At 40.8% G+C, this 26,333-nt stretch overlaps 1 protein-coding gene and 1 long non-coding RNA gene across 2 annotated transcripts in view; one reads left to right on the forward strand and one right to left on the reverse strand.

The window, feature by feature from the left end:
• SHQ1 (SHQ1, H/ACA ribonucleoprotein assembly factor) overlaps positions 1–20,036 on the forward strand; it is a 101,640-nt gene extending 81,604 nt beyond the window's left edge. The window contains exon 11 of the mRNA XM_077858061.1: positions 18,600–20,036. Coding sequence (XP_077714187.1) covers positions 18,600–19,152 — 553 coding nt within the window. The 3' untranslated portion in view covers positions 19,153–20,036. The remainder of the gene's footprint in view (positions 1–18,599) is intronic.
• LOC144289726 (uncharacterized) lies at positions 18,365–24,245 on the reverse strand. Its single transcript, XR_013357637.1, has 2 exons — positions 23,787–24,245; positions 18,365–23,572 (listed from the first exon to the last, which is right to left on the reverse strand). It is a non-coding gene; the product is annotated as an uncharacterized LOC144289726 (long non-coding RNA).
• Between the last annotated feature and the right edge of the window lie 2,088 nt (positions 24,246–26,333).

The following is a 26,333-nucleotide window of genomic DNA, read 5'->3' on the forward strand; positions in this document are numbered from 1 at the left end:
GGTTGCCATTAGCTCTGTGGCCCTAGCTATGTCCGGCCTCATCTTTGTCAGAGAAAATTAGGGCTTTAGATTAGATCTGTGTGGTCCAGTTTTGTGTTCATAGCTGCATGAGGCTATTTTAATTTAATTACTTAAAATTAAATAAAATATAAGATTCAGTTCCTCAGTCACATTGGCAACATTTCAAGTGCTCAGTAGCCATGGTGACTGGGGGCTACTCTATTGGACAGCACATATATAGAACTTTCCCGTCATTATGTAAGGCTACACTGGACAACCTTAGACTCTCTTTTCTCTAAGGTATTTTCTGATCTGAGATTGTGGAGATTTCAGCAAAGTGGCTTGCCTGTTCCTTTAAAAGAATTAATTTATGTCTCTAACGCCATCTCTGCCTACCCATAATGGGAGCTGAAATCTGTACTCCTTGTTGCCCTGGTGGCTGAGGATGAGACCTTCCTATGTCATCTTATTGGGATAAGTTAGTTGTAGAACAATAGATTTTTGAGCTGTCAAATAGTTACATCTAGTTTAAATTTGTAAAATGAAGTATTACAAATTCTGGCCAAGCCAGAATTTTTCTCCTTTTTTGCTAAATCTCTGGATCTTTTTTTTTTTAGAAACAAGGTGACCTATATTAATTCTCCTGAACATGGGACAGTTAGATTGGGTCTCAGGCTCAGGTGGATAAAAGGTACGAGAAGGAGTAGTGAAGGCATGCATACATGATGTGAAGATTAGAATAACTGTGTGGAAATTGGTATCCAGGTGGCCTTCATCTAGGAGCAGAGGGTAGATGTGATTGTTGTAGTGAGCTTAATAGACTAGAGATTCAAGCCCAGAAGAAATGAAATAGGTGAAAAGCAAGAATAAAACTAAGTCCCACAGTTTATGCTATTCAAATATATTGATCCCTTTTGTCACCTTTCAGTGAGGCCTTCCTGAAGAGCTCGTAAAAATTGAACATCCCCTGCCCCTAGTGCTCCTGGGCCACCTTTTTAGCTGGTCTTTCCCATAGTACTTATACCATCTGGCACATTCTGTATTTTACTTACTTTGTGTTTATTGTCTGTCTTTTCCTATGAAAAATATAAGTTCCACGAGCACAAGGATTCTTGTCTGTTTTGTTCAGTGCTTGGGCACATTAGTACTTTCAAGGAATACTGAACGAATGAATGAAAAAAATGGATTGAGAAAGAAAATGTTTCTGAGAATGAGCCTCAGGATCAAGAGAGGCCAAGGTGATGACTTCTGAGCCAAAAAGGCCATTAGAGTAGGGCTGCTTGCACCGTTTTACCTGGAGTCAACGTTGGTGAATGAATGCGGTTTGAAGGTTATGTTTGTGCTTTGGGTGATGGAGGGCTGGCTCATAGTGAGGCTCCCCTTTACAGAATGTGTGAAGTGATAGCAAATGTGTAGCCCTCCAGAATTGACCCAGAAATAAAAGAATCTCACACTACTCCCATCCCTTTTAGATGTTTGATTAGATTGAGTCAGCAACATTAGGAGCCATAGAAGCGTAAGGCGGTGCTAATAATCATTTGGACATAGTCACAACTCTCTGGAGTAGTGCTCATCAAACTTCATCCAGATCCCCTGTGGAGCTTGTTAAAATACAGATTCTGATACAGAGATCTGTGGTGGGGCCTCAGATCCTGCAGTTCTAACAAGTGCTGAATGCTGCTGCTCTGCTGGTCCAGGCATTACTTTTGAAGTACCAAGGCTTTATTAAGGAGAGAAATTAATATTAGTCATTGTTATCAGTTGCCTTTATTAAAAATACTTTAAAATGCCCCTTGAATAGGCTAGAAACCATCATTTCAGGATGTTCTAATAGAGGCTTTTGCTTTAGTTGAAGTAGTCTTTGAGATAGCATAAGCAAGCCTCAAGAAAACCAGCCTTTCCCAATTTTGATTTTCTGTAGTTGAACACTTGTCAGCACTTTTGTTAGGAATGGCTTTCAATTCCAAGGCTTCTTAAGGCAGTTGTTGAAAACCCCAAGTCTTAGCAGACTTTTGCATTGATTTCTTACATGTGAGAGGTGGTTGCACCCAGTATGGGTGTGTATATGTGCTAAGCTACGGATCAAGTTGGTCTCATAGGGGTCTGGATTCTAATTAGAAGTCTGTTTGTATAGTCCAAAGAAGCTGGCAGCACTTGATTCTCTGAAGGTTCACTATGCCTTTATTTTTAAAAATATTTTATTTATTTATGTGACACAGAGAGAATACAAGCCAGGAGAATGGCAGGCAGAGGGAGAAACAGGCTTCCTGAGGAGCCAGGAGCCCGATGCAGGGCTCAATCCCAGGACCCTGGGATCATGACCTGAGCCGAAGGTAGATGCTTAATCAACTGAGCCACCCAGGCTGCCCTTCACTATGCCTTTAAAAGAATTACTGTCCGGGAAGATTTTTATTTTAAGATTTATTTATTTATTTTAGAGAGAGAGGTCGGGGAGGGGCAGAGGAGGAGGGAGAAAAATCCTCAAGCAGACTCCCTGCTGAGCCTAGCGCCCCATGTGGGGCTCCGTCTCAGGACCCTGAGTACATAACCTGAGCTGAAATCAAGAGTTGGATGCTTAACCAGCCACCCAGGTGCTCCCATCCTGGAAGAGTTAATGAGGGGAAAAAAGGACCATGCAAAACTACAGACATTTCAGAATTTGAGTTTGAGAGTCAAGGTCCCTTATAAATAAATGATCTTATGTGCCTCTCTCTTTCCTGTCACATTTTAAGATAGAGTACAGTTGAACAGCATGGAGGGTAGAGCTGCTAAGTCTCCCCCCGTCACCCCTGCCTCACTCCTTGCCTCTATCTCCATGTAGTCAAAAATCTACATATAACTTTTGACTCTACCAAAACTTAATTACTAATAGCCTACTATTGACCAGAAGCCTTACTAATAACTTCAGCAATCAATTAAACATATTTTGTATGTTATATATATATATATTATACACTGTATTCTTACAAACAAGTAAACTAGAGGGAAATAAAATGTTACTAAGAAAATGATAAGGAAGAGAAAATACCCTTACAGCATTATATTGTATTTACTGAGAAAAATCTGCATGTTGGTGAGTCTGAGGAGTTCAAAACTGTGTTGTTCAAGGGTCATTTGTATTTAGTCCTTGTGGAATTTTGTCCATCTGTCTTGCAGTCCAAGGATATAGCCATGGACTTAACGACACTGTTGGTCTTGTACTATGATTCTTTGGTTCCTGTGTCACCAAAACCTTCCCACTTCTCTCACTTGGACTGCTCTCACGGGCCTTAAGAATGTTTGAGTGTAGGTTATTACCCTTTTTGTAGGAAATGTTCTCTGCTCTTGCCCCTTTTCTTTACTGTACTACCCTGAAATGGCTGTCCTTGGCTAGTACTGAATTACAGTTGATTCTCATTATTTACAGTAGTTATGTTCTGTAAAGTTGCTGCAAACACTGACTTGGCAAACTCAACCATTGCTCCTAGGGGATATACAAGGTTAGATTCCTTTGGGCCTCTGGTCACAACATCTTCATCAAACAGTATCCACCTTTATTCTGTGTTTCTGTTTAAAGGCACCTTATTAATATGTATTGTTGATTGATTCACAGCATTGTAACTCAAGCATAAACAAAGCTTATCTAACACAAATACTTTCTTTTATAAGACACACTATAGCCTTCGAGCATTTAAGAATACTAAAGGGGTGCTTGGATGGAGCAGTCGGTTGAGCATGCAACCCTTAGTTTTGGCTCAGGTCCTGATCTTGGGGTCGTGAAATCAAGCCCTGCATCACACTCCACACTCAGCATGGAGTCTGCTTAGGATTCTCCCTCTCTTCCTGCTTGTCCCCACCATGCTTCCTTATGTGTGTGTGCTCTTTCTCTCTCTCTCTCAAATAAATAAATCTTTAAAAAATTCCAGTAAGTAATTTGATGGTAAGTTCAAGACCATTTTAAACAGCGAAATTATAACAGAAAACCCCAAAATGCAAACAATATGGCATTAGCTGGACCATGAAAAGGATACCTTTTTCACTGTCTGAGAACTGAAACAGGTAGTCTGGGAATGTATTCATTGGCAACTGAAAATTTCATCTCTCTGCATGTCTGAATAAAAGTGCTGAAGAGTATTGATTTTGAGGGTTACAAATAAATTTTAGTGAGTAGACAAATTCACAAATAGGGTATCAGCAAATAATGAGAATCTACTATACCATAGATAGACTAAGCATTGGTATAGGGAATAGCACAGTAGGGACAGAAAAGAAATAAGTGTCTTTCTTTCCTCAGAATTTAATATTTGAAATTTCAAGAAAAACATTGATATAGTCAATCTGGGCAGAATTAGGACTTTAGTGGACTTCTTACCCTCATTTTAAAATACAGAATGGTTTTTGCATAGAATTCTCTGTGGGAAGAGACTGTCTCTTCAGGCCCAGGACTCTGAAAGCCCCTGAGCTGGACATTCCCAGAGTACCCTGTGCTAATCATTCTCATAAACCTTACTTTACCAAGGTGTCATGGGTTGTTTCTTTGCCTTCCGCAGATTAAGATGATCTCATCTTCCAATCAGAGACTGCATTTTGTATTCACCATTATTATTATAATGATGATTAGGAAACTAACAGGGACAAATTTTTGTGGCTGACCTCAGTTGCTTGCGGGTCTTCTGTCTTGATGCTGACATTTACTGTTCTTGCCAGGAGAGTATGTTTACTGACACATTACTCTGTGGAAGAATAGTAGAACTGGACATCATAGTCAGATTTTTCAAATCAATTCTCCAAGTAAGGGATTTCTTTTTCTAGTAAACTCCACCCATGTGTAGATTACATGCATGTGCAGATTAACATTCAAAGTAAATATTTCTTGTACTGATAATAAAGTCTTAAGAGAAATCAACTCCTCTGCTTTTGCTTTCATTATGTAAGCTTCCTCTTCACAAAAAGAACTACTAAGCACTCTTCACACTAACCCTGGGGCTTTACTTTGTATTACACACTGTCCCCTCAGGACTTATGCCATCAGATTATGGCATTTTATCACCAAATCTGGCAGATAGCAGGTGCTCAATAAATATTTGTCAAAAGACTGGCCTTAGACCTGGACACTTGAGCTGAAAAAGTTCAGCTTAGTTTACTTGCTTCTGGTTCTGGTCCTCAACCCCCTGTACACAATTCTGAAACCCAGAAAGTTCTGAAAGTACAAGTATTTTCAGGCAATTGGGAGCAAAACCTGACTAAGCTGAACTCACCTGACATGAGGCTATTTGTAGTCTTTAGTTAGTCCACTTGGAAAGACTAACCATACATTTCACTGCAGAAAAATATTAGAGTATTTGATTGCAGGTTGTTGCTGGGGGTTTAGGTCATATATGGTGTAGTAGTATATCCAGGATTACTTTTCTGAAATGCAGAACAAGCAAACAAATGGAAATATTTATCTCTCTGCATGTCTGTGAATAAAAGTGCTGAAGAGTATTGACTTTGAGGTTACAAATAAATTGTAGCGAGTAGACAAATTCATAAATAGGGCATCAGCGAATAATGAGGATCTACTATACTATATAAACTCTTATGGGTCCAAGCATTTCAGATAAGGCATTGTTGACTCGTGGTAAAATTAAGGAATTTTCTGTGGAAGTTTTGAGGAAATTGGTAATTTATTGAGAAGCAATTAGCGAGAGGTATAAATGGTTAGTCTCTGGCTGATGAGAGGAGAATTAAGTGCCATAATCTGATGGCGTAAGTCCTGAGGGGACAGTGTGTAATATAAAGTAAAGCCCCAGGGTTAGTGTGAAGAGTGCTTAGTAGTTCTTTTTGTGAAGAGGAAGCTTACATAATGAAAGCAAAAGCAGAGGAGTTGATTTCTCTTAAGACTTTATTATCAGTACAAGAAATATTTACTTTGAATGTTAATCTGCACATGCATGTAATCTACACATGGGTGGAGTTTACTAGAAAAAGAAATCCCTTACTTGGAGAATTGATTTGAAAAATCTGACTATGATGTCCAGTTCTACTATTCTTCCACAGAGTAATGTGTCAGTAAACATACTCTCCTGGCAAGAACAGTAAATGTCAGCATCAAGACAGAAGACCCGCAAGCAACTGAGGTCAGCCACAAAAATTTGTCCCTGTTAGTTTCCTAATCATCATAATAATAAATGAAGGATCTGAGAACTTGTTCTCGTCATTTACCTCCCACTCTAGGTGGAAAGTTTTCTCTTGTTGCTGTATAAATTTTAATTGGGACTGCAGATACAGAATGGAGTCTTCTAAACGTTTTATAAGCTCGTTAAAAAAACTTTTAAGAAAGTAAGCCTTGTTCCTTACTACATAAATTAGATAAAATTGTTCACTTTGAGTAAAATACTCATACAACTGATGTAAATGCTTTTGGTGGTTCGTCTTCTGCTTTTTGATAGATGTGAAGCAGTTTTAGGGGCTTGGAGCTGGTACTGAGTGGAAAATTAGTAGAAATTATTATTTTAACAAAACATGAGAGACACCTAACTCTGGGAAATAAACAAGGGGTAGTGGAAGGGGAAGTGGGCGGGGGGGGGGGGGTTGGGGTGACTGGGTGATGGGCACTGAGGGGGGCACTTGGCAGGATGAGCACTAGGGTTGTGCTATATGTTGGCAAATTGAACTCCAATAAAAAAATTTAAAAAGAAATTATTATTTTATATTTCAGAGAGTACTAGGATTGGTCTATAGATCAAATATCCGGGGAGGTGAAGTGGGGGGAAATGCCTTTAGAAATGTTATTTGAAATGCCCCACAAACAGGCTTTCTCCTGTATGGGCAGTATAAACTCCATAGCCGTGAGCTATGTGCTTCTGCAAGGAACAACTCTCAGTGTGTAGTTCACACATTAAAAGAGAGGACTAATGGATCTTTCTCTAGGCATACTTTGAGATTCCCTTTGTATTTGGCAGAACGTGCCATGCCTTTTAAAAAGACATTTGCAATGAGAAGTGTTGTACGAGAGGTCCTGCCGGTTTGCCCAGAGGTAATGAGGGCTGGCTCCATAATCCTGTCCCCCACTTAGGACACACTTCTTGCAGAGGCTCTGTCTGCTTTTCCAGAACAAATGTCAGAAGCCTGTGACTTCTTTTCCAGGATTCATGTTTCTTGTTGCTGTTGTTTTAAGCTAATTTTTGTCGAAGTACACACAGATTATAAGTAGACAAAGAATGAACTCTGATGTGGCAAAACACTTGTGTAACTAGCCACCCAAATCAGGAATCGTGTTTGAGAGGCCCCCAGATGCCCATTAGTGTACTGTCATTCTCTAACCCCTGCCCTGTAACCACTGTCCTGACTTATGCCAGCATCTGTTGGTTTTGCCTATTTGGGAACTTTGTAGAAGTGAAATAATACAGTGTTATACTCTTCTGTGTGTGGCTTCATTCCTTCATGAAGCACTGGTTTTTGTTTTTGTATTTTTTTTTAAAGATTTATCCATTTGGGGGGTGGGACAGGGAGAGAGAATGGTGGGGAGGGTTAGAAGGACAGGGAGAGAGTCTTAAGCAGATTCTGCACCAAGCCTGCAGCCCACCATGAGACTTGATCTCAGGAGTCTGAGATCAGGACCTGAGCCGAAACCAAGAGATGTTTAACCAACAGTGCCACTTGGGTGCCTCTCTTTTAGCATTATTTTTATGAGCATTCTAACTGAGCATTAATCTTAAAGATCTCATTCGAGCAGCTTGAAAAAAATCTAGCAGATTCATCTGTCTGAGGACATGAAATCCCAAAAAGGTGCACAGCTAGTCATGTAGAACTGTAGTTGTATAAGAAGTGGTAAGTAGGGAAATTGGGGAGGGTTGGGTGTTGAGTAGGTTGCAGGTGGCATATTTCTGAGCACTTTCCTCTTTGCCTTTGCTGACCAGTTCTCAGCAGGACCCCTTCACTGACAGAGCACAGCTTTCCAGGTCCAACAAGGAACAGACCCAGTGGGTCTGCATTTAGGAAGGAGCTGTACGCAGCTCTAGGTCTGACTTCTCTATGCAGGGGAGATGAGTTAAATTGCTGCCTTTACTATATCAGTGAGCTGTACTGATGGGCACAGCGTGCAGAGGTTTTGTGTGAGAGCAGAGGGAGGTACAAGCAGGCCTGCCCCAGAGGTGGCCACTTAGCGCTGTTACCAGCCCTTGTAAGAAGCTGTCTGTCCCAGAGCTGTGTCCTATCAACTCATTTCTGTTTTCTCCCCAGGAAAGCGAAAGGTTCCAAACTTCCTTCAGAGAGCATATTAACTATGCTTCACAGTTAGTGGGAATAGGCAGCGCTTATGTGATATGTGAGACAATTAATAATTCCAGAAAAGCCAAACCAGGCAGCAGGCAGTGTACCACTGTCAATCAATTTATAGAACAAGGTTGTCATTAAGAAACTGTAGATGGGATGCCTGAGTGGCTCAGCGGTTGAGCTCCTGCCTTTGGCTCAGGGCGTGATCCTGGGTCCGGGGATCAAGTCCCACATCAGGCTCCCCTGCAGGGAGCCTGCTTCTCCCTCTGCTTGTGTCTCTGCCTCTCAATCTCTCTCTCTCATGAATAAATAAATAAAATCCTAAAAAAAAAAAAAAAAGAAAGAAACCATACAGTGGTTCAGGATTAACTGCTTCATGGCATTGTAATGTGTGCTTAAGAAGACTTTCCACTGTGTATCATCTCAGTGAGTAGATAAATATTTTGAATTTTCAGAGTTTTTGACTCCTGTCATAATTTGGAGAGCTGCATGCTTCAGCTTGTGCATGTGGTAAACATACCAGCACTTAAGTATTTTCCTGTCTCAGTGTTGTGAAAGCAACAGAGCACACTAACTTTATATTTTGTAACCAAGGAGAAGTTTTCAGCTTTTAGAACAAGCACACAAAGAAATAAACACATTAAATCATTTAACCCGGTCTTTCCCTCTCAGAGCATGCCAAGAAATTTGGAAGCAGTCATTTTCATTTTGCTTTCAAGATGGGAAAGTGGAGACGAAAAGGACATTTTTGAAAAATTCAGCCAGAACCTCCACTCCTGTAGACCTCAAAACTGCCCTGTTTCACCAATTCCTAGTAGTAGGTCTGGGTATAAGAAGTTGGAGGGCAAAGGGCAGAGTGGGCAAAGCTGCTGGTCCATGGCATCACGAATGTGATGTCAGGGGAATGAAGATACTGGCCCCTAGTGTTCAGGATGGCAGGTAAGATACAGACCCTATGCCATGCCAGGCAAATAGCATTTTCTCTGTGTTCCATGACATGAAATAGCTTTGGAAGCACTGCGTTACATAGACTGCTTTTATAAGACTGAGGTGGGATTTTAGCCGAGTATTCAGTAAGAGCCCACATGGGAAGGCTTAGGGAAGGAGTGTTCCAGAAGAAGGGTACAACAAGTGCAAGGGCCTTGAGGCACAAATGCATTAGTGTGTCCTCTGGATAGAGAGAGGACAGTGAGTGGAACACAGTGCCCTGGACATGAATGGTGGGTGACCTCACTGAGAGGCAAGCAGAACCCAAGGGCCAGATCTCTGGGACTTTGTCCTCACTGGGGAGTTCAGATTTTATTCTGTTTTGGGAAGCCATTGCCGGTTTTTACACAGGGAAACATGATCATAACATAGAAATGTAGAACCACCGTGTTTAGATTCAGAGGGGAATTAGAAACAGACTGACCCATTCTCTGCATTTTATTAGTGAAGGAAACTTTTCTGTGCTTTGCTGCTGTCGATATTTTTGGTGGGGTCCTTTTTTCATCTGTAAAACCAGGAGCTTGTATGCAATGCTTTCTGATTTCTGTTCAGCTCTAAAGACCTTGATCCCTATATACTCCTCTGTATTATTGTTCCAGAACCACTGTAACAAATGACCACAAACTAGATGGCTTAAAACACAGAAAGCTATTCTCTCAAAGTTCTGGAGGCCTGAAGTCCAAAATCAAGATGTCCTCCACAGGGTTGGTTCCTTCTGGAGGCCTAAGAAGGATATCTGTTCCATGCCTCTTTCCTGGTAGTGAGCAATCCTTGACATGCCCTGGCTTGTAGATACATTACTCTAGTCTCTGCCACCATTATCACACAGCCTTCTCTGTCTCTATATCTTGACATGGTACTATTGTAAAGACACCAGTCCCCCTGGAGTCATTGGATTAAAGGGCCTGCCCGAACCCAGTGTGACATCATCTTGATTTGATTATATCTGCAAAGATCCTATTTCCAATTAAGGCCCTATTGACAGGTTCTGGTGTTAGGACTTGAACATATCTTTGTGGGAGGACACACTTCCACCACTTTCATAGTAATGCCTTCTCCATCTTGTTTGACCTCCACTTAGTTTAATGGAATCCAAACAGCCATTTCATCTAAACAGCTACGAGGTCAAAATACTGCACCTCTTTTACTAAACAACATTGTCTGCCCTTTTCACATAGATGAAATGTAGAAATATTGTCAGAACTGTTCAAGTCTGACATACCCAAAATGTCGTGCTTCATGGAATCATTTTAGAGAAGAATCTATCTCTCACCCTTGGACCTATACGCTTTACTTCTCCAGATCCTTTTATCTTCAACAGAAGTGGGGGTTTTTTGTTGTTGTTTGCTTTGTTTCTGTTTTTTTTTTTTCTTTTTTTTTTCTTTCTTCTTTTTTTTTTTATGATAGTCATCACAGAGAGAGAGAGAGGCAGAGACATACATAGGCAGAGGGAGAAGCAGGCTCCATGCACCGGGAGCCCTACGTGGGATTCAATCCCGGGTCTCCAGGATCACGCCCTGGGCCAAAGGCAGGCGCCAAACCGCTGCGCCACCCAGGGATCCCCTTTGTTTCTGTTTTTATGTATTTTTTACTTAACCAGCTGTTTGGTTTCATTCAAACTACTTGCTCTTTGCCTTGTACTAGAAATTATTTAAAGCATTTGTGTGTGTGTGTGTGTGTGTGTGTGTGTAAAACAATGTGACATTAATTAAAGGTGAGGTCGAAGAAGGAAAAAAGCAACAAAATTAAAAGGGAGGCAAAACAAAGCTTCAGGTACATTCCATCATGCCAGGTGGGCCATGGATTTTACTTTCCTAACAGCCAGTGTGGAAAGGGGGGCCTCCAAGTTTCACTGTGCCGAGAGTTTTATGTGGCTGATTTTGAAATCGACTCTGAACCCCAGTGTGGAGGATTATCGTGAAGCACATTTCAGCAAAAGCAGTTCTTCTGGGGTGCAGGGGGAGTAGAGGGAAAGGTAACAAGTTGATGTGTTCACATTTCCATCTCTGCTAATCTGATTCAGTCTGGCATAAATGCAAAACCATTTCAGGGAGGGATTGAGTCTGTTTCTGTCAAACAGTTCTTTATGAACATTGTACCTTTCTTAATCTGTTTATCACCTTCACCCTTCCATTTCTTATATGGGTATCAGTGGTGAAATAAATAGTAGCCTCTCTGGATTTGGGTAAACCTCCACTCACCTACCTGAGGCATGCTCTTCCATATGTGGGATTATCATAGCAATTTTTTAAAATATAAAGTCATTTACTTTGCTCTAGAAATGTGCATGTGTGTGTGCGCGCATGTGTGCAGGTATAGCTAGTGCAGCTACATATGTATGTCATGCTGGGGGGGGGGGTCCTTATTTCTGAATATTCATTATTCGAATTTCTGTGCTTACAGTTACAAAGGGAAGTGATGGTAGAACACAGAAATATTCACTAATGATCAGACCACCCAATAAATTTAGTCCCCATTCTAGCATATCATTTCCTTCCTAGCATCCTACCTACCTATTCAGCCGGTGTTTTTGTTGTTTGACTTCTTACTGATCTTTGATACTATACAGTGCAGATAAATTGCAGAGTCAGCAAAAGATCAAGGACTTCAGAAGGGTGGGTGGTGAAAGTGATACAGGAACTGTGCTTGAGCCACACACACACACCCACTGATGTTGAGGTTTAGAAGTGTGGGATTAGTTAATAGTTGAAGAAGAAAACTCTACAATAATAGTGACATTAGTGAGAAGTCTTTAAATGCCAAAGGAATCATTTGAGTGTCATGTGATTGGAAGACCCTTGAGAAAACTGATGATGTCATGGTGATTATTTGTTCTCTGATTTGCTCTAAAAGACTGACCTAAAGTGATGAATGTCATATAGCACTATACTGTAATTTCGTTAGAACAGTTACAAACATAATATTTGGTTCATTCTTTGTTCAAGAGAAATGGTACATAGTTACAGTCATAACCTACATATTAAGTCATTAGATATTTTATGAACTTTTTTGTGTAGTTGGTAGTTGAGATCTTAACCTTTTTTTTGTTACTATTTATTATTAAAATTTGGCCTTTTAGTTTGATTTACTTTAAGTGACCTTTTTTGGTCTTAATTTATCTTCCATTAATGAGCATCTCCACTGTCTATTTGCTTTAGCTGTGAGAGGTGTAGTATGTTGGAGAGTATCACCTCAGAATTCCCAGAACCTGAAACTTTGACCTTATTTGGAAATAGGGTTACTGCAGATGGAATTGATTGGAGAAGGTCATGCTGGAGTAAGGTGGGCCCTTAGTCCATTATGACTGGGATCCTTGTAAGGAGAGGCAAAGAGACAGACACTCCAGAGGGAAGACAAAATGTGAAGAAGCAGACCCACAGGAAGAGTGCTGTGTGATGACAGAGGCAGAATTTGGAGTGATAGGTCTACAAGCCAAGGAATGCCCAGGGTCACCAGCAACACAAGAGGGAAGAGAGAGAGGCATGGGGGACAGGTTTCTCCCTCAGAGCCTCAGAAGGGACATCTAGCCTCTAGAACTGTCAGGAAAGAAATTTCCATTGTTTTAAGCAATCAGTTTGGGGTAGTTTATTATGCCCTAGGAAGCTAGTATAGGGAGTTGTCAGAAAATTATTCTGCTACTCTGTAGACGACATGCTAATTTGCAGGCCCACAGAGGTTATTACGTCAAGTTAGAAATAGGGTGAAAAGTGATTTCACTGGCCCAAACTCAATATGGCTTGAATAACTTGCAGTATTTTCTATATTAAAGAAGTAGCTTCTTGTTTAAAGAAATAGATTGTTTCTGTGAATGAGCTGGAGGCAGTTTTCACTAGTACACTATAACAGCACACAATTCTTCTCATCTGTGCATCAATCAGCCCTTGTGTTTCATGGCACCTTTCAAGAAGAGACTGTGACCAGCAACTTCTACTTAGAGATAACGCATTATCTTTATTTATTTATTTATTTTTTATTTTTTTACTTACTCATTTATGACAGAGAGAGAGAGAGAGAGACAGAGGGAGAAACAGGCTCCATGCCAGGAGCCTGACGTGGGACTCGATCCTGGGACTCCAGGATCGCACCCTGGGCCAAAGGCAGGCGCCAAACTGCTGAGCCACCCAGGAATCCCCACACATTATCTTTTAAATCAGGCTACGTGAATGTGTTTTGGGCAGGGGATTTTGAAGTTTGGAACTGCTTCTTCTCGAGAGGCAGGAATTATGATCATGTGCCATTATCATCAATACCCTTTATAAAGAAAGATGCTGTACTTGTTTGTCCCAGACAGAACTTGGTGTGTGTGTGTGTGTGTGTGTGTGTGTGTGTGTGTCCTTTGAAATTAAAAGGCCAAGTCAGTGTATTCCATCATCCAGTATGAAATGTTTGTTGAATTGCCTCACTGGCGCCCTGTCTTACATTATCAGTTGCTGGCTCTAGTGTCAGTATGTCATGCCTGGCAGGTTAGTGGGTTTTGGCAGAGGAAATGAAACCTAGTCAGTTACTACGAGATTTATAGTAGATCTGCTATTGCAGGAAGTGGTGAAAAGTTGATTGATAGTTGGAGACAAAACTCTACAACAAGAAACAGGATGTATGCTTTCTGTTTATACCCACATTTTCCTACATTTTAGGGCTCCTTTTGCACTTTGTTTTGGCTGTTTCATAAGGCCATGCAATCCCCCTCCCTACCGCCCCACTGTAACTCATTCACCAAAATATAAAGTAATTGAGGAAATTTTATATTAGCTTAGCCATGGTAAAGACATGCACGTCCAGCTGTTACTGTTACTCTTTCATGGTAGTTGTATTTACTGTAACTTATCAAAGAGCAGTTTTTAACTTAAAAAAAATCCTCCAAATAGGATATTATTTCACATATACAAACAGAATGAAGACTTTTTAAAAAGTTACATGGTAGGATTACGTTTCCAAAAACTTTCTAAGGTAAACCTGTTTTCAGTATTTTATTAAAATTTGGCATTACTGTGATCCAGTTGTCATGTCTCCTTTAAAGGATGAATCTCTTCACTCTTGATTGAATACATTCTTAACAAGTAGGTGCTCTTCACTTAGACATAAAATATATATTTTAAGTACAACTCGTAACTCAATGTATTCATTGCTTTGTATCTGAATGTACCTGGTTTTTGTAAGCATTCTGGGTAACTAATGTCACTGGACAAAGCTTTTTGACATGAACTAGCTGGCCTGTTTTGAGTGTGACAGTGAAAAACCACTAACTACATTAAATGAGGTGCTTTCTGAAACGGAAAGGGCCATTGCAGAGTTAGGTTCTACAATTTACAAGGAGTGGCAGACTTAGAACCAACTCTAATTGTAACAGTGGTTGAAAGAACAAAAAGGCTCCTTTTCATGGCTTAATGAATAGGTTTCTTTTATTGCAAGCAATGATCGCTAAGTTATCTGCATAAAATAATTGAATAGAAACAAACCCAACTTTCATTCCTTGGATTATTAGGTCACATTCTACATCAATTATGTTTTGAAAATTTTAATTTCTTTTTATCCTAGCATTCTTTAGGGGAGAATTCAGAATGCCTCTTCCATAAACTTAAGGTTTCTATCACAACTTAATTTTTTTTTTTTTTTTTTTTACAACTTAATTTTTTAAAGAGATTTTATTTATTTGAGAGAGAGATAGCAACAGAGAGTTAGTGAGGAAGAGAAGGAGAAGCAGACATCCTGCTGACTAGGGAGCTTGATGTGGGGCTTGATCCCGAGACTGTGCATAACTTGAGCCAAAAGCAGACGCTTAACCAAGTGAGCCACCCAGGTACCCCTCTATCACAACTTTAATATTAATTTAGGAAACTAGCCAGCTTGACGTAGGAAAAGTGAGACTGCTAAGAAAAAGAGATGAATCAGAATGTTAAAAAATCAAAAAGAACATAAAATTCATTTTTTACATACTTATTTTAAAAAAAAAAAGATTTATTTCAGAGAGCAAGAGAAAGAGAGCACAAGTGGGAGGGGCAGAGGGAGAGAGAGTACCTCAAGCAGACTGTGCTGAGCATGGAGCCTAACTTGAGGCTCAATCTCACAACCCTGAGATCATGACCTGAGCTGAAACTAAGAGTTGCATGCTTAACTGACTGTACCACCAGGCACCCCCATTTTTTACATATTTTATATAAACAGGTCGTTTAAACATAATATAGTACTTAAAGTAAGAAACAACTGAAGGATAAATTCACAGTACCTAGTAATAGGCACAAATCCTGTTAGGATCACATGGCTTATCTGAGCCACTATTTTGCCTGTTAAAGTAGATCCTATTTAGTCTCACGTGTGTGGGCTCTGCTGTGTCTGAAAAGAGCTAGGATTACAGGTAAGAGGCTTTGAAATTCCAAATTTGTTCTGTTATACATGACAGATACAGTGTAGTAGACAATAATAACAAGGATCCAGATAGTTCAACCAGAGAGTTGACATACCGACTCCCTTCACTGTATCCATAAAAATAAGTCAGATGTGTTCTTCCCATTCCAAAACTGTAATTAAGGCTCAGATGTACACTTCACTGAAGTTTGCTAAGCGAAAGCCAACAGTGTTTGCAGACTTCTGTGCTCGTGTCGGTCAGAACTTGCTCATTGGGAAGACGTTGAATGGAGCTGCAACTGGGGAGAAGTGAAGAATGTGGTCTCAGGATGGGAAACTTTTCAGAGCCTGGATATTTGTGGGTATGGTGGAGGAGGGAGTACACTAGAGCCCCAAGGCATGGGAGTCTGGTTTCGACTGCCCCTGGTTAGCTGTGTAAACTTCAGCAGGAAGTCTCTTACCCCTCCAGGCCTGTTTTGTTATCTGCAATGTGGACAAAAATGAAACTGACCTGTGAGGAGGTTGTCATTTGGAGCAAGTGTTTGTGGAACGTCATCTTTCATAGATTGTCGAAAGAATGTGTCATGGCTAATAAGAATGTGAGGTGTATGGTCACTGACGTAAGAGCTTGTATTTTAAATATTTATTTAAATAGATAGGTTCCTTGCTCTTTATCTATTAAAGCTGTGGTTTATTACCCAGAGAGGGCCTGCTTCAGTGGAAAAGATGGCAGTGACCTAGGTCCTAGGCTGACAGGGCTTTAGGGCAGAGATGTTTCAAACTGGTCCACTAACTCAGACCAAATTCTTTACCAGGGGTCATCAGAATTTCAAAATACATGTTGTTTGGACATTGTCTACAACTGCCTTAGACATGGACGTAAATTACGTGGCAACCCTCTCATTCTGTGCTCCTAGAGAGTTCTCAGACTGGCAAGAGCATCTCCAGAGTTTATCACTTGTTGGTTAATCATAAGCTTACTTCAGCAGATCTTATCCTAGTTTTTCTCTCCACCCTAGCCACCTTCCTTTTTCTAATCTCTGGGAATTCCAGCACACACTCAGGGGTTTCCTTGCATATGAGAAAGTTGCTCTCCATGATGGCCATTGCCTGTGGCCATTCACCCAGCTTCCTGTACCTTGCACCTGCCCTTGGACACTGACTGCAGTAGAGATTCTGGGTCCTGACTGCACTTTTGGAGAGGCAGCAGCAGGGACAGATCATCCCTGCACAAAGTCATTACACCACATATTCTGTGACCAAAGGGTCTCGGACACATCTAGGCGCCTTTATGTGAAAAATACCATCTTTGTTCACTAGTTCCCATTGCTCCACCAGTCACTTCAGGCTCAGTGAAATTAAGCCTTATTTTCTCAATATTATGGGATGGACTGCTCTTTTACAAGTGAATTTATCTTATGAACTCACCCTCATCAGGTTTGTGTCAAAGCCTCTAAATGTTTAGTACACTCATTTCACCTTTGGACTTAGAGAAACATAGAAGCCATATCAGCATGCTGACCATTTTCACACACTGCCACCTTTTTCAGTTGTCACTTTAGATTTTCTTCTATGGGAGAGGAAAGACAGTTTTTGGACACCTGCAGTAAGTATACTTTTCATTGCTTCTTTCATAACAAAAGGAAAACAACTAATGTATCCAAGTTAATTAAAAAGATTATTTATTATAATGTAATGTTACAAATGTAGAATATCCTCTGATATAACATGAAATGATTTTCTAATAAAAATAAAAAGTGCTTCATGCTGCTCTCTATGGTATTGCATTTTAGTTTTTGTATATTTAAAATTTTTAAATAGGTATTACATTCACAGAGTTTAAAAAATAATATGCAGTGAAAAGCCTCCCTCTTACCATCACCTCCCACCTTTCCAGTCCTCACTATCCCTCCATATAAGTTAGTGTTTTCTATAGCTTTCTAGAGTTTATTGATAAGTATACAAGCAAATAGATGTGCTTATATTTCTTTCTCCTTTTTTAACCTAAAAGGTAGCACACACATATGGCATGCCTTTTGTTGTTGCTATTAGACAGTATATCTGGGTTAGCCCATGAAGAGCTTTGTTCCTTAAGCAGCCGTAGACTCTCTCCCTTTGCATGAAGAGGCCATAACTTATTTAACCAGTCCCATAATGGTGGGCATTTGTTTGTTTCCCATTTTGGGGTATTAAAAACAATGCCAGAGTAAATAACCTTGGGCCTCTGTCCTATAGCATATGTCTTTAATTTTCAGATGCGGTATTGCTGGGTCAAGAGTATGTACATTTTCAATTTTGTAAGTTCTTGCCAACTTCTCCTTCACAGGGGTCGGACCTGTTTAATTTCTCAGCAGCAGTGTAGGGAGTTGCCTTTTCCCCCACAGCCTTGCTAGCCGTGCTATCGAATGTTTGGATTTTTGCCACTATGATAAATGAAAAATGTATCTTACTGTGACTTTAGTTTGTATTTCTCGTATTTGACTGGAGTTGAATATACTTTCTTATGTTTAAGAGGCATTTATATTTCCTTTTGTGAGAATTGTCTGCTTATGTCTTTTTTCTGATGAATTGTTATATCCATTTTTAAGAACTCTGGGGGGATTAGGCCTTGCTCTATGACATGAGTTGCCAGTATTTTTCTCAATTTTGCATTAGTCTTTTGACTTTATGATGATTTTTTTGGTTTCTTGTCTTACAGAAGTTTTGTTTTATTTTGTTTTGTTTTGTTTTTAATTTCTCAATCTTTCCCTTTTTTGTGTGGCTTCTGGATTTTGAGTCCTAGTTAGAAAGGGCTTCCTCATTCTAGGGTCATAAAGGGATTCTTCTACATTTCCTTGTAATACTTGATTTGCTTCATGTTTGGGTTTTTTTTTTTTTTTTACATTTATATCTTTTATATATTTCAGGATTTATCTTGGTATGTCACGTGAAGTATGGCTCTGACTTTATTTTGTTAATTTAAGTTCTGTGCCCTGTTGTGTTCTTGGGCCAGGTAATGAATGGTCCTAATATTTCTTCTTAAAATGGCTTTCGAGGTCCAGCAAGTTGGCAGCTCTTGCAGAAGCCTTAAAGGAAGCATCCCTGACAAAGGCCCAGCTGGGACTGGAACTGGAAGAACTGGAAGCTGCAGCTTTTCTTGTGCAGGAGGAAGAAACAGCATTAAAAGCAGCCCGCTCCATTTCCAGGCAGCAGACACCTTCCTCCAGTCCCGAGGCAAGTGATTCAGAGGAATCAGACAGCACCAGCGAATCTGAAACCGAAGGCTTGGACTCCGAGCAAGGGGAGCTCACGGGTAGTAAATCTGAGACCGTAGATCCCTCACGAGGTCCCTCTTTTGAGGCAGGCAGTGCCCTGCTTATTGATGACAGTGGGGTGTGCAGAAACTCAGCCATCGGGACATCTGGTGGTAGTCCGGGCAAGCCACCTGCCTCCTCCTGTGCTCTTGGAGGGTCCCGGCCGCTGATAGAGGAGCTCGGAGAGCAACTGAACTCAACAGTTCAAGTTTCTGAACCCGAAGACTCTGCTTCTGGAAGCCACAGCTGCGTGCAGGGCAGAGTCAATGGGCAGACACCAAGTGACAGACTCTGAGTGGTTTTCTCCACCATTGAGAATTATGTCAGATTTGGTTTTCTTCACTGAATGATAATTCTTCATTTTCACTTTGTCGTCCTTCTTAGTGTATACAACACTGTTTTTCAGTGAGCTGATGTTGATACCTGTTGGTTCCTTAGTACAACTTTAAAAAATAAAGTTTTAAAGTATTTTTACCAAAGTGTCATTAATATTGAAGATGAAATAACAGTTCAGCTGGAATCCCTAGAATGTAGAGCTCATCAATATGTTTTTTCTTCAGATTTTATTTTTAAGTAACCTCTATCTATACCCAAAGTGGGGCTTGAACTCACAACCTTGAGTCACATGTTTTATCAGCCAGCCAGGCATCCCTAGCCACCTCTCCTACCCCCCATTAATATTTTAGGAGCCTCACCCAGGTATACTTGACATACAGTAAACTGCATGTATTTAAAGTATACAGTGTGGTAAGTGTTGACATCTGTATGCACAAAAATGAAATTATCACTGCCGCCAAGATTCTGTACTTACCCATCATTTCCAAGTGTCCTCATCCCCCTTTATTATCCTGCTCCCCTACCCCAACATACCACCCACTCCTCCATTCCCCAGCAAGCACTGATTTGCTCTGACACTGTACATTAGTTTGCATCTCCTAGGATTTAATATAATTGAATTGTGTAATATGTACCCTCTTAAAAATTAGGCTTATTTCACTCACTATAATTATTTTCAGATTTGTCGATGCAGTATGTGTTCAAGAGGGCTTTTTTTAAAAGCTTTTTGTTTTTTTCCGTATCTGATTAGTATCTGATTAGATAGATTTTTCCATCCACCTACTGATGGACATTTGGGTTGTTTCCAGCTTTTGGCTGACACAAATAAAGCTGTTATGAACATTTGTGTGCAAGTCTTTGTGTGGACATATGCTTGCATTTCTCTTAGGTAAATATCCAGTAGTGGAATGGCTGAGCCGTATGGTAGGTGTATGTTTAACAATTTAAGAAACTGCCAAACTGTGTCCCAACATGGCTATACCAGTTCACATTTCCACCGGTAGTGAATGAGTGCTCCATGTCTTGCACATTCTTATCATCACTGTGATCCGTTTTTACCATTTTAATAGGAGTGAGGTGGTATCTCACTGTGGTTTTAACTTGCATGTTTTAAGACTTCTGTTGGTGAGCATCTTTTCATACACTTGTTTGTCCTCCACAAATCTTTGGTGAAGTGTCTTTTCAAATCTCTTGCCATTTTATTTTTTAAGCTGGGTTGCTTGTTTTCTTATTTTTGAGTTTGAGAGTTCTTTATAAATTCTGGATACAAATCCTCATTATGAGTCATCTTTACATGCCATGTAATCTTTGATTGGGTGCCATGCATTGTAAATTTCACTTTGTTGAATATGTGTTCTTAAATTCTTCAGCTTTGTTTGGGGATGCAGTTAAGTTTCTTGGAAATAGTTCGATCCTTGTACGTCTTGCATGTGTAATTTGTTAGGCAGGTCTAGAACAGTGTTCAGTCTAGGATGAACTATTTCCTGATATTAAGGAAAGATTTTCCCATGCCCTGGGAATTACAGATTTTCCAGTCTGGGTGGGTGATAGAAATAGGCACCTGTGTGAATGCTGAGTGAGCACTGTTCCCACTAATGCTTTCAGATGGTACTTTCCCAAGATGACATGTTCTCATCAGTAAGTACTCTCATGAGTAGTAGAGGGGCCCTCTCCAGATAATTTGGCCTTCTGTCCTGCAAATGCTGGCTGCTTGGTTCTCCCCTTGTCCTCAGCTCTGTCTCCTGAACTCTGGAGTCCACTGGAGTCCCTCCTCGTGCAGCTTGGACAGTGGGTCAGAGCAGTAGGTCAGGTGATGATGCAGCTCACTATGTGTGTCTCTCACCCCTCAGGATCACTGTCTTACGTTGCCTGACATCCAGTGTCTTGAAAACCATTGTTATGTATACTATTCCTGTTTTTCTTTTTTGGTTATGTTGGGTGGGAGAGTAAATCTGGTCTTTATTATGCCATCTTGATTGGAAGCGTAAGTCTCCATTAATATTTTAAATGTGAATTTTCCCACTTGAGCGTAAGCTCCCAGGGAGCGGGTTCTGTGTCGTATCTGGTTACCACTGAATCATCAGTGCCATATTCTCAGCACTACATAAATATTTGCTGAATGAATGAACAAATGAAATAAACCAATTTGCTCTAGGGAGGAAATGAAATGAAATCTGATATGTATTAATCTCAGTAGCATTTTTATTTCAAGGGTATGCTCCCTTTTACTCTAGGTTTATATAGGTTGCCAGTATTTGTATTTCCAATATAAATTTCAGTTTGTATTAACGGGATAGTTGGGGTGACTGTGCCATTTGACACGCATGTTAACTCCTGAACACTGTAACTGCTTTGTCGGAATGTGTTCAGGACTTTTCTCAGACTCCCTGGAGAGCTTCAAAATCCCTATGACCATTGAAAATGCATTTCTTCTCAGTGGCACATTACCTGAAGCCAGTTTGAAAATGCATTATCTGTTACTCCCCTCATCCACTTCTAATGTCAAGTTCAGCAGATACACTCTTGTCTAATAAAGCCGTGGAAACTCTTCCTTTTACCAACTCTGTCTTTACTTAGGAATCTACACAGGATCTACCTCTGTGAAGCTTGCCATGGGTGGAAAAACCTGTTACTCCCTTCCTAAAAGAATAAGCAAACATGATCCTTCCTGGACATCTCAAAGCAAAGGAACTCATAAAACAACTCTCAGGAGTATCAAAGACAATATGAGTGGGTGCCTTAATTTTGGCTCTATGTCAGCTGTGGGTTTTTTTTTTTTTAACCTTCTGTTTATTCACAGAGGGTTAAAGCTTTGTGATATCACATTACCCTGTCTTTGTTTAAGATTGCACCACGTCTGTAACCCAAAACAAGTCCAAAGGTGCTGCCTTTTATTTGATTTTTTTTTTTTTCTAATTCAACAACCTGCCAAGCAACTCTAGGGATCTCCAGTAATCATGTGAGTTTCCCAAGAGCCCCAGGTGAGATGGGAGAAAAAAATATGTTGGCAAAAGAGCGGGAGGGGACCTCAGCGACTGGTCGCAGCTCAGTGGGAAGAAGTTAGACTTTGGGGTTGATGAGGTGAGGAGGTGAGTTCCAGAGCTGGAGCTCAGGTGTGAGCAGCCCCACAAGCAAGGTACACCAACCTCCAAACCTACGCCTTCCTTTTGAAAATGGGAATAGAACTATTTTCTTGCTTGTTTTAAAGGGTGATGAGACTGTATGTTCAAAATACTTTATGAACTGGAAAGTATTAAACCAACATAAGGGTTTATTACTCTTCCCTGACTTCCCCAGAGCTGAAACAGGGTTCTGTTCAGCTACCTGACAACAGGTCACTGGGGGAGCCGGCACCGTGAAAATGAGTCAGCCGTGTTAATCGCTTCAGAGGCATGCCAGTGGTAAAAGTCTACACAGTTCAGCAGATTAGACAGAAATATTAATTATGTCAATGAATCACAGCACTGCCTCATCTTCTGGGTTCGCATTATCATTGACCTATTTTTCTGTGTTCTGTCTCTCCTCTGCCATTACCCTGGAAGAATAATCCAGGGCTTTGCCATGGGCATGATGGGTTTCAGGTGCCAGTAACTATGCTGATATCATCTTTCACTGGCACAAGATTAATTTACAAATGAGCCAGGGCTGCTCCCTACCACTTTCTTAGTTGAACAGCTGGGGGGCGGTTTTCACACCTGCTAGTGGAAAATCCACTTTGGTTGTGTGGATCAAATTCTATTACAAAGAACGGGGGATGGGAGGAGGAGAGAGGGAGAACCAAGTTTTCTCCGTTGTAAGACTTCATTAAAAAAGTGTTTTTTTTTTTAATCAGAGGGGGTTCCTCTATTTTGTTACAAAGAGATTTTTATTATAACTAGAAATTGACCCATGTAGTCAGCGGTGACAAACACCACTAAAAGAAAACAGAAGTGAGTTAAAGACGATAGAGGAATAAAACCTTACTCAATCAGATACTGAATCTGCATAATGTATTGTAAAATATTTGAAGATGCCAGAGCCCCCTTGTATCAGCTGATCTGTCATGTAACAACATTGCATGTCAGGTGGATTGAAGTGAAACTTCATAAACAAATCTAACTGTTTGGTCAGGCATCTCTATTAAAGCGAATCAAAAACTGCAAATGTTTCCTTAACATCGTTCCGACTAAATCCCCGATGGAATTCTTGTTTGTGATCTGCTCCCTGTGCCGGCCGTTCTCCGAGCGTGTTATATATAGTTTCAATCCATACCAAATGAAGGAAGCATTGATTAGACTTGATTTAAGGCAGCAAGTGATAAATGCAGCTGGAAATTGATTCATACCTCTCAAGTGACTGGGGCACAGCCATCCACAGTTGACACAACTCTTGTCTCAAGGCTGGAGAAAACAAACAGGGAAACACATGTCAGACAGATAAATGACTTGGCTGTTTTGAGTTCTCCGTGGAGGCCATTTGTTTCCTAGATAAGGAAGACTGCTCTCCAAAGTCATGAAAAGATAAGCGAGAGGAAAAGGATGAATGTGGAATTGCATGCCTGAGCACTTGAAAAAAAAAAAGAAAAGAAAAGAAACCCGACCAGAAAGGATTTACCTCCAAGAAGAATCCTGCTAGGAGGCTCTACTCTCCGCTCTGCTTTCATCTCAGGGGCGCTGCAGGCAGGGAGTTTGCCAAGCAAACTTCAGTCCAGCTAGGCTCTGTCTCCGGGATTTTAAGTGATGGCGGTAGTATGCTGTCGTCTTTCAAGTTCTTTCCGGGGAGACATTTCCCAACTGCTCTCCTTGGAGTGAGCATTCAGGGGAAGAAGCAGCCGGCTTCCGGCCTGAAGTGCCAGCAGTTCGACCAGCAGCCCAGAACCACCCCCCGAATACAGTAGCTCTCTGGCAATCCAGTGCCTCTCAGACAGCCTCTCCCACAGTATGTAGTTAAATATTTACTGTGTTTATGCTCTATGTTTTCCCACGTTGACGTATTTGCTCATGCATTGCTTTCTCTTCTCCCTGTTACTTTGCATAGGTGGACATACATTTCACCCATTCTTCAAGGCCTCATTGAGCCTTCATTCTTCCCGGCTGGAAGTTATTTTCGTCCTCTGAACTCCCGCTGGATTGGGGCCAGGTCCTGCTGGAAGAGCCTTGAATTAAGGGACAGCTAAGGGATCAGAGTGGGGATGTGTGATTTCTGTGAGGCTATGCTATAGAGCAGTGGGTTCCAGAGTTCCTATGTTGAGACTTCTGCAAAATTAAAATTAGTGGAAAACAAACCACTGTGGAATGCAGAGGGCTCCTGACATAAAGCTGCCAACATTTAATTTTGCATATACAGTTGACCCTTGAACAAGACAGAGGTTAGGGGTTAAAAATGCACATATAATAACTTTTGACTTCCCAAAACTTAACTATTAGCCTGCTGTTGACCAGAAGCTTTACAAAACATAGTTAAAAACATATTTTGTATGTTACATGTAATATAGACTGTGTTCTTATGATAAAGTAAGAGAAAATGTTATTAAAATCATAAGGAAGTGAGGGGCACGTGGGTGGCTCAGTTAAGCATCCAACTCTTGATTTCAGCCCAGGTCACGATCTCAGGATAATGAGATCGAGCCCTGCATTGGGCTGCGCTTCAGCGAAGCGTCTGCTTGAGATTTCGCTCTCTCCTCTGCCCCTGCCCCTGTTCCCACACTCTTTCTCTAAATAAATAATAGATAGATAGAATCTCTTTTAAAATCATAGGGAAAATATATTTACGGTACTGTATTAATTGAAAAAAAATCTGTGTATTCGTGGAAATGGGTACTTCAAACCCATGTTGTTCAAGGGTCCCTGTATAGGTATCCTCACCCACCTAGTATTCCACTGAAATTCCACTTTCTTTCATAAAAGCATGTTAACATCAAAAAAGTAAAAAGACATGTCAATAAAAGTCTGTCTTCTAAACTGGACATTTATTAGCTTTAGGAAAAACTCTTTTCCTTGAGAATCAGAGTTGGATTCATCAGAATTTTCCTGTCCTGCAGTGTATTTGCCAAGCATGGATGTCCATCTTGTCTAGGTGTCTTCTCAGCAGCTCTTCCTCAGCTGAGGTACAGCAGCTGCCTAGTGTATTTTAGAAACAGTACACCTTTGAATTAGAGATGAGACTAGACTTTACTAACAGCCATCACATGTTGAGCCACTGCCTTGTGCCAAAGTCTATGTGAGGCCTCTCTTGTTTTAAGCATGTCAAGCAAGGCCTGTCTCCACTTTAGTTCTTCTCTAGGCTCAGACCTGCCACTGGAGCTCTGCTCTTAGCTGACTGCATCGGGGTTGAACTTGACCCAAGGGCAGGCTGGGGCTTCTGACCTGGAAAGCTTTACTAAACCATGGGTTCTACAATTCTGGCAGCATACTTGGACCATCTGAGAAATTCTAAAGAAAGAGATACCCAGCCTCCTCTGCAGACAGTGTCTAAATAGGCAAGAGCTGGAATAATCAGATTTGTGTCCTCAGAAATTTGCATGGTGAATTACAGAGCACAATAGGCCCTTGGCAGTGGTTACAGAGGGTGAGAAATACAAGTCACAACTAGGCCTGGAGTCAGTCCTACAAACTCAGGAAGGAGAAGAAATATGAATTAGAAGAATCAACATAGTGGAGAAAATACCAAGAACAGGGTGAAGACACCAGTTGGTCAAGGAAAAGAGTGGTGGGGCACCCAAGGATGTACACATGTGGAGTTAAACCACATTCCTCTCTGAAATGAAGATTCAAACATATCTGCTCTGAATCCCAGAGCAGCCTGGGATCCCCGTATCACTATTTAATGAATCTCAATTCCATTAGACTTGACACTATGATTGTTCTTACTTGTGGACTTCAGAGGGCATCTGTTTCCCATATCGCTGATCAAACTGGAGGCCTTTCTTATAAATAACAGGAAAATTGACCAAACTGTTTCAAACAGTAATGAGGGTTTACTAGTTCATGAACTGAGAAGTCTGGCCACAGAATGGATTTCAGGAGAGGCTTACCCCAGCTGCCCAGTGATGTGACCAAAGCCCTGTTTCTTGTGGTTTCTCTGTTCTACTATCCCCAAGTGTTGATTTCGTCCCAATTTTGCCACCTTGCATGTCCTGAGGTGGCTTCCAGCAGCCCCCAG

The sequence above is a fragment of the Canis aureus genome, chromosome 19 (assembly GCF_053574225.1).
Source record: "Canis aureus isolate CA01 chromosome 19, VMU_Caureus_v.1.0, whole genome shotgun sequence".
NCBI lineage: Eukaryota > Metazoa > Chordata > Mammalia > Carnivora > Canidae > Canis > Canis aureus.